Genomic DNA, 7,649 nt, shown 5'->3' on the forward strand with positions numbered 1-7,649 from the left:
GCACAGACAAGTTATACCGAACGGTCTGTCTCCGTGCTGTGTAACTCTGTGACTCTGCTGGCACTGGTGTGTGTGCATCTGGATATCTCCATGCACAGGTTGGCAGTTGCCACAGAAAGCTAGGTCCAGCATAATGCAAAGTGGCTGTTGGAGATGCATGAACAGCTCATTCCATCACTTTAGCCATCGGTGCTCAGCATCAGTGCCAAGATGACAGCGGACTCAGGAGCTTGATCTCACTGAAATTAAGGATATAGATAACCCACGTGTTTGGTCTGAAAGTGTTTAGAAGTCAGAAAGAAGCTCCAGAAACTAATTCCAGCCACGTCAACTGAACATGAAGTTTTAAAGCGGAAACAGAATAACTCTTGACTAAGGTTTGAGTGTTTGTAACATTGTTGAGGATTCAAAAAGGTTTTTCATGTTTGTATTAAGGCCGTTTCAAATAATATTTGTGCATAGTAAAGTGTAATATGGTTGGTGTTTCTCTACTTTCTGCATACAATAAACTCTTTTGTTTTGTTAAAAGTACCTTAAGTAGCCTGTTGTAAATTTATTCAGACAGTGACCACCATGGTAAATAATTAATAATAAACACATATGGTCAATCAAGTAAGGTTTCACTCTGGATTTGACTTGACTTGTTATACCACCTCAAGTCATTCTGACAGAATGATATCGCAGACATAGAGTTTCCAAGGCTTCTATGTCAACCATGAGACTTGTGTTTTGTGATACGTGCTTTATTTATGAAATAGCCCCACATTCTCACAAAAATTTCATATGTGATGCTGGAAAGTCCAGTTATAACTCGCTGCTTTATGGCAATGTGATAGGGAAAGAGGGAACATATGAAAAATTGACATCAGTGACTTGTATTTCTGTATCACCTTTAATGTAACAAAGCAAACCATGTGGTTTCACAAGAATATGATCATCACACAAAAAAGAGGAGATATTAAAACAGATTGATCAAGGAAACAGGTTTAAAAAAGGCATACAACTCCCACCCTTATTGTTAACAGATGGGTTCAATTCAAAAGCATTGACAAACACGTGTTATTTCTATGAAATGTAGTGACAAAACTGAATGTCTGCATTCACGCAGTGACCAGTTATAGAACAACAACATGTGCAGCTCAAAACACTGTAGAATGTTTAACCCAATTGAATTAAGCTTATAAACAGGGAATCTAAAGAGTAGCACAAGGGGTGCAACCAACCGTTCCAAAAAATGAGGATTATTGAAAATAATTGTTCTTTGCTAGTAGAAAACTTTAGTAATATTAAACTCATTTTGTTAAAGCTTCTTGACTTGCTCTCGCTAAGCCAATTTGTAAAAAATGCCAACGTAAAAGGGGAAAACAATATTTATATACAAAGATAAGAACATTTGGATTGTTGTCAAGTGTACTCCAGTGGAAGTATTGCCAAGACAAATGCACCAGTTAATGATAATTAGCAGTTAACCACCAAGGTTTGTTTTAATTTAAACCAGCATATTGACTGTTCATAACATTGCCCTGAGAAATGAACCAGAGAATTGTCATACCTATTTTGCTGACAGGATGTTCATGTAAACAAACGGCGACAGTTTCAAATTAACTCAGGGCAATTCCTCAACTACAGTTAATATGCCTCCCTCAAGATTTAGATAAACTTGTCAAACAACTTTATTTAACTTGTACATTCTCCATAGCAATGCCTCTACCAACCAAGAGTCCACTTGCCAATCAGCATCTTCCTCTCATAGTATACATGCTGTTTTCACATTACAAAGGTATTTCTTCCAAATTGTCCTGATAAATGCAAGAATGAAAGCTTCAACAACCTGACTTTTTTTCAGTAATATTACTCATATATTCAAATTATTAGTCTATACAATAAACTAACAGCTAACAGATTTTGACTCCATTGCTGAATGAATAAACCCTCATGAGCAGGCTAATTCCTGCTCAGTGTCTACTTTAAAGCAGCTTGTGAACTTCAGAGCTCATCTTCAGAATCCTGAAGAGTGCTTTTCGCAGCACAGCCAGCAGCTGCACCAACACTTCCTACGACAGCAGTGCCATAAGCAGAGAGTCCAGCAGTTCCTGCATGAATCAAAAGAAAGTTACATTTAACTTCACAATATTCAACATGTAGCAATATCATTCTAAACTTTGCCTCCCTACCTACAGAGATCATTCTGTGCCATAACTACTCTGTACAGTAAAGCAACGTATTCTCAGGCCTGCAAAATTGATACCATAAAAGCTGCTGTACAGCTGACACAAGATAGGAACAAGAGTAGGCCATTCAACCCCTTGAATCTGGTCTGCCATTCAATAATATCATGGTTGAACTATGGCCTAACTTTGTATGCATGCCTTGTCTCTTGATACCCTTGCTTAATAAAGAAGATGTCACTCCTTTCATTTGAAGGAATTAAACAGATGCAAAACTGTTCATTTTTTTAAATGAATACATTGTTTTAGAAGTTATTTTTACAAGATAAATACAATAATGATCCTATTTGAATTGTTTCATTGATGAGTTTCACTTCAAATTAAAGAACACCGGACTGTTATTATTAAGGCACCTATTAGACATTTTTGATACTCAATATTAAACATTTGGCAATCATTTTCTCACTCACTCCTCCTTTCGAGACTGATTACTTTCATCCTGAGAAACCAGACAGCCCCTGACTCCAATCAACAACACTTTACTTCCTGTACATTTGGAGGGATGAATTAAAGCTGGTGGACCAATGACTATATTCCTCAATTTGGTTTAGAAAATAAAAAACAGTTTGAAGTCATACCAATAGACTGGAGGGTTGCTACAACACCACCTGCTGCTACTCCTCCTCCATTAGCGACTGCAGCCGCAGACATCATTTGTGCTGCTAAGGATCCAGCTGCTATTCCAGCACCAGTAAAACCAGCTGCAGCAACGACAACAGGGGTAGCAACCACTGCAGCAACTGCAAAATAGAACAACAAAGGCAGTCAATAAGAGATCACAGCTTCAAATCCAGCAAAAAGATTTCCCATGTCCAATGCCCTTCGCAGCTATTCAGAAAGAATATAGACAGTCTTTTGTGTAATGGCAGCATAATTCCAATACAGCACCACACAGTCATAGAGTGATACAGCACGGAAACAGACCCTTCGCTCCAACCAGTCCATGCCGAACATAATCTCAAACTAAACTAGTTCCACCCGCCTGCCCATATTCCCTCCAAGCCTTTCTATTCATGTTCTTATCTGAATGTCTTTTAAATATTGGAATTGGACCCACATCCAACACTTCCTCAGGAAGTTCATTCCACACATGTACCACCCTCTGCGTAAAATAATTTGCCCTCGTGTCTTTTTTTTTTAAATCTTTCTCCTCTCACCTTAAAAATATGCACAGTTTTTAAAGAGCTCATCATCATGTCACACATTTGCATTTACAAATTACAACACGGAACAAGGCCATCATGTTAATATTTATACATAAAATTATTGAAAGACATAAGGCATTCAAGCAATTTGGAAGAATAGTCACACATGGTCCCTCATTCCCACTTAATGTCCATAACCTATAAGTATCTATTCATCTCTCTTCTAACACTGTTTTTGGAGTCAGTTTTCAGGTTGTATGTTCCAGACTCCAGTTTCATGAAAGTAATATCATCTCTCCTTGTTTTCAAGATCTTTTTCCACTAATGTTTAAATCAATGACCTCTGGTTATTAGGCCTACTCTTTTGCTCTAACTGTCCTCTAAGCTTTGATTAATCACTTCCTGCCTTATTAACAATACTCGCCTTACCACTTCCATAAGTGGGTTTATGTGTGCTGTCATGCTGAAGGTGTGCGGAGTTGTCAGAAGTGCTGTTTTTCAGGGGACAATATAAAATCAAGGAGCTCTCCCAATATCCTGGGCCAACACCTTCACTCGACAAACATCATAAAACAAAAATTATCTCGGCATAACCGCAGTGATTATTGTTTAGAGAGCATCTTTGGACATCGTGAGAAGGTGTTAAGGGAGAGTATGAATGCAGGTTGTTTCTTTACCTGCTCCTCCTGCAATCCAGGCAGCTGTTGACCAATCTGTAACACATGGGGAAAACACAAATATTAGAGCAGTATTCAATAGTGAGACAGGCTACCATTTCATAAATTTCTTAGCTAAAATCAGTAAGAAAGGAAATCAGTCAAGTTAAATGTCAATAATCATATCATAAGTGTACACACCAAATGTACAAGGCAGTTGATTCAAAGCATCATCTCTGCTTCCCTCTTCGTTGATGCTGCCAGATTTGCTGACTTGATTTGGCAACAGTTGGTTGCTAGAATAACCTAGTTTTAAGAAAAAAATTACACTGGATATTTTTGTTTTCTAGCCTACAGTTACCAAAGTAACTCATGTGTCCAGGTGACAATTTCCCAATGCAGTAAATGATACTGGCACGAAAAGAAGTGGAAAAATAATTCACCCACCACCACCTAAAAAAATCAAATAACAGGAGTAAACAACAAATTCCTATCAGTAACACAAATAATAAATGCAGTTTACAATCACTATTGATTCTATGCTTCCACACCAGAGAAAGGTGAGTTTTTGAGCAAAGTTATGTAGTTGAGCAGAAATCAGAATTACCTGACTCACTTGAGCTTGAACCTGTAAAAGGATACAATTAATAAGAGTTAAAACATTCTTTTTTGTTTTGTCTTTTAAATCCATTGTCTATATCATAAAACGCTCTGGCCTCTGAGTCAGAAAGCACCGACTTGCACTGATAAAACATCTCATCACATCCTCACAATGAATCAAAGCACTTTGCAATCAATGGATTACTTAGTATTTGCACTGTTAATTATAGCAAATGTTTTTAAAAATATAGTACACATGCTTTTTTTTAAGAAAAAGTTATAATACCAATTAGGTAATTGTGTCCTATGATTCAATTCTTTTCTGGGCAGATTAGAAACTTTGATATAGCATCTCATTCTGTGTGTTCCATTAGATTAGTCCTGCATCTTGATTCAATCATTTCTGCCTGTCATCAACATTATGTTTGATGCTATTCCATTTTGATCACCTTAAAAAATTCTAAACATTTGTCTATGACCTTAAACTTGAAGTCAACAGGTAAAATTTCCACATGCATTTTCTTCAACAGAAAAGAAGCTTCAACAATTCTTTCTTGATGTCACTGCCAAAGAAATTTCCAACATTACTCCATTTGGTTCTATTTGTGCAACTAGGATACAGTTCTATCCTCCTGTGGATTATGTGGATTCCTGGAATCCAAGTAAGAAACTAGCCCTGTCTTCACCTTCTTCTGTAGCAGATCTGAGATCCAAAGTTTAAGTTATCTATTTGGAATTTACAGACTTTTTTACTCATTCTGTTCTTAGGAACTTAATATGCCTTTATTACTTGCATGTTCCCAAATGAAAAGAACCTTTTCTTTAAAAAAAAAGCAAGTAAACGATTCAGGAAGATGATGAATGCGTCAGGCATAATATCACAACTAATGGAAATCGATCAGTATTATCAAATAAAATCTACCTCTCACCTGTGCTGAATGAAGCAGACAAGATCAACGCAATGTAGAACAGATGAAGCATCTTTCTACTACTTTTGAAGGTAACTAATTCAGGAAATGCAGATTCTAGTAACAGCTAGAAGACAATACGACTTGCCTGCATAGATCAAGACAAGAAATAATCTCAATTAAATATGCAACAAGAGAAATCTTGACTGCTGTATCATAACATCCTCCAGTAAAAAGTTATGAGAACATGTAGAGTTGGTTCAAATTCTCATTAGAAAAGCTCAGTTGCAAATTCTGTCTACAGTAATTTGCAGTGAAATGGTTGCTTGATGAAAACTAAATGCACTTCCACTGTGATGCACACTCTCATCATTTTACATCATGAGAATACAGCAGCTTCACCGTGCTCACCAGAATTTTACTCAGGAGGCAGGTAGTTAACAATGAAATGGCATAACTCAAAGTTATTTGAATTTACCACTGCATCTACTCTGCACCTAACTTCGATGCATCATTTGTGCTCAAATATCAGTGAGCACTATTAGCCTCATTATTTTTACAGAAAGATTTGATCTTACTATCTTCCTGATATTCTTTCTTACCCCCTTTACATGTGTATCTCTTGATGCAAAATGTCACTTGAAACTTTTATTCCTTTTAAATATCACTCTTGTTACTACAGGGTTGCTCCACTCTGCAATCTGAGATCACTACTTTACTGTCAGTGTCTTGAGCCATTACCAAGAAAAATTCACTTTCTTCTGGGCTCTGCAATGGCAAATATTACCATCTTCTCACTACTCATTCTAACTTGGCTACTGCAGCCACGTTTCACTAAGACTCTCCATAATCTCTGATACGTTCACCTCAGCGGCTACTCTATCGAGATTAGACTCAGGAGCATAGTCTGGTGAACAGATCACTGGCAAGTGTCCGAAGCTGGGCAAGGAACAAGTGTTACAAAAACAGAAATTGCTGGAAAAGCTCAGCGGGTCTGGCAGCACCTGTGGAGAGAAGTCATAGTTAAGATTTCAGGTCAAGTGACCCTTCCTCAGAACTGAGCAACACTCAGAGCTGCCAGAGACAAGTCAGTGTCGATTATTCAGTTGTGTATAAGAACACTTTTAGATATAAAAGAAAAAAAAAGCACCAGTTATCAAATTCAAGGACCCGGTTATACCAAAGAAAGATGCCCTAAAATGTTATGAATATAGCGCACATATATATCTATAAATATATTGTGGAAAGTTAATATCGCTAAAATGCAAACTGTACAGCGTGAAATCTCTAACTCAAATTTCTCGCAAATATGTTAAATATTACTTTATACAGTTTGCAGTTGTCCACTTACAATCTGAGCTGTAGCCGCATTCAACTGGAGCAATCTCCTCACACTCTGCAATGCAGAATATGTACAGCAAAGTTAGGGGGTGTGTCCTAATACCTGTAAGCTTCGGCTCATTCAGTTCGTATCGAACATAACGCACTCATATTAGCTTTGTCCGGCGAAAACGGGCTGTGTCTAGAATTTTATAATTGCAGTTTAGCAAAGAAGTTATAAAATGCCACCTTTTTTTCCCCACGTCCAAATTTTCCCCCCCCAAGATTCCAGGGACTCTTCTTGATCCGCTCCCCCTCTCTCCTATTTATTTCAGAATCCCCTTCCCCTCCCCCATTTCTGAAAGGTCAAGACCCGAAACATAGCTTGTTATCTCTCTCGTCGTTAGTTTCAGTTTCATTTCTTCGGAAATCGAGAATGAACTACATTGTGTGTGGGAAGGGCTGTCGGAAATTTTTCTGTTCGAAAAACGAAGAGGCTGGAGCCAATTAGATCACCAGGTTCCCTTTAGGTTGTACTGAGCCGCCCGCTCCAATTGGAAAGCTCAGTGGCACAAAAACAGAAGTTGCTGGAAAAGAGCTGCAGGTCTAGCAGCGTCCATGAAAGCGAATCAGAGTCAATGTTTCAGGTCCGGTGACCTGTCCTCAGAAGTGATGGTAGCTAGGAAAATGTTGGTGTGTATGCAAAATCCACAAACCTGAATGCCCTGGTCGACCCATTGTCTCTGCCTGCTCCTGCCCCACCGAACTGATCTCCAACTATCTCGACTCCAT

At 38.1% G+C, this 7,649-nt stretch overlaps 1 protein-coding gene across 3 annotated transcripts; it reads right to left on the bottom strand.

The window, feature by feature from the left end:
• Positions 1 to 873: 873 nt before the first annotated feature.
• LOC109927147 (interferon alpha-inducible protein 27-like protein 2A) lies at positions 874 to 7,172 on the bottom strand. Of its 3 annotated transcripts, none has more exons than XM_048593065.1 (7): positions 6,982 to 7,172; positions 5,559 to 5,685; positions 4,637 to 4,657; positions 4,231 to 4,335; positions 4,051 to 4,086; positions 2,807 to 2,968; positions 874 to 2,093 (listed from the first exon to the last, which is right to left on the bottom strand). In XM_048593065.1, the coding sequence occupies exons 2-7, from the start codon at positions 5,608 to 5,610 to the stop codon at positions 1,987 to 1,989; spliced, it is 483 nt and encodes a 160-aa protein (XP_048449022.1). In that variant the 5' UTR covers positions 5,611 to 5,685; positions 6,982 to 7,172; the 3' UTR covers positions 874 to 1,986. The 3 variants fall into 3 exon arrangements, with proteins under 3 accessions (XP_048449022.1, XP_048449021.1, XP_020382657.1); XM_048593064.1 differs by having other exon boundaries at positions 6,889 to 6,995; XM_020527068.2 differs by lacking the exon at positions 4,231 to 4,335 and having other exon boundaries at positions 6,889 to 6,995.
• Positions 7,173 to 7,649: the final 477 nt, after the last annotated feature.

The sequence above is a fragment of the Rhincodon typus genome, unplaced genomic scaffold, assembly GCF_021869965.1.
Source record: "Rhincodon typus isolate 14 unplaced genomic scaffold, sRhiTyp1.1 hic_rhity00002285, whole genome shotgun sequence".
Lineage (NCBI taxonomy): Eukaryota > Metazoa > Chordata > Chondrichthyes > Orectolobiformes > Rhincodontidae > Rhincodon > Rhincodon typus.

What these genes read in the sequence shown, in the direction of transcription:
- LOC109927147 (XM_048593065.1), bottom strand. Translation starts at nt 5,610, where the DNA reads ATGCTTCATCTGTTCTACATTGCGTTGATCTTGTCTGCTTCATTCAGC. An exon ending in CTGGATTGCAGGAGGAGCAG is followed by an intron (nt 2,969 to 4,050) that starts GTAAAGAAACAA and finishes TCTATTTTGCAG; the next exon opens with TTGCTGCAGTGGTTGCTACC. An exon ending in AGCAACCCTCCAGTCTATTG is followed by an intron (nt 2,094 to 2,806) that starts GTATGACTTCAA and finishes TGATTCATGCAG; the next exon opens with GAACTGCTGGACTCTCTGCT.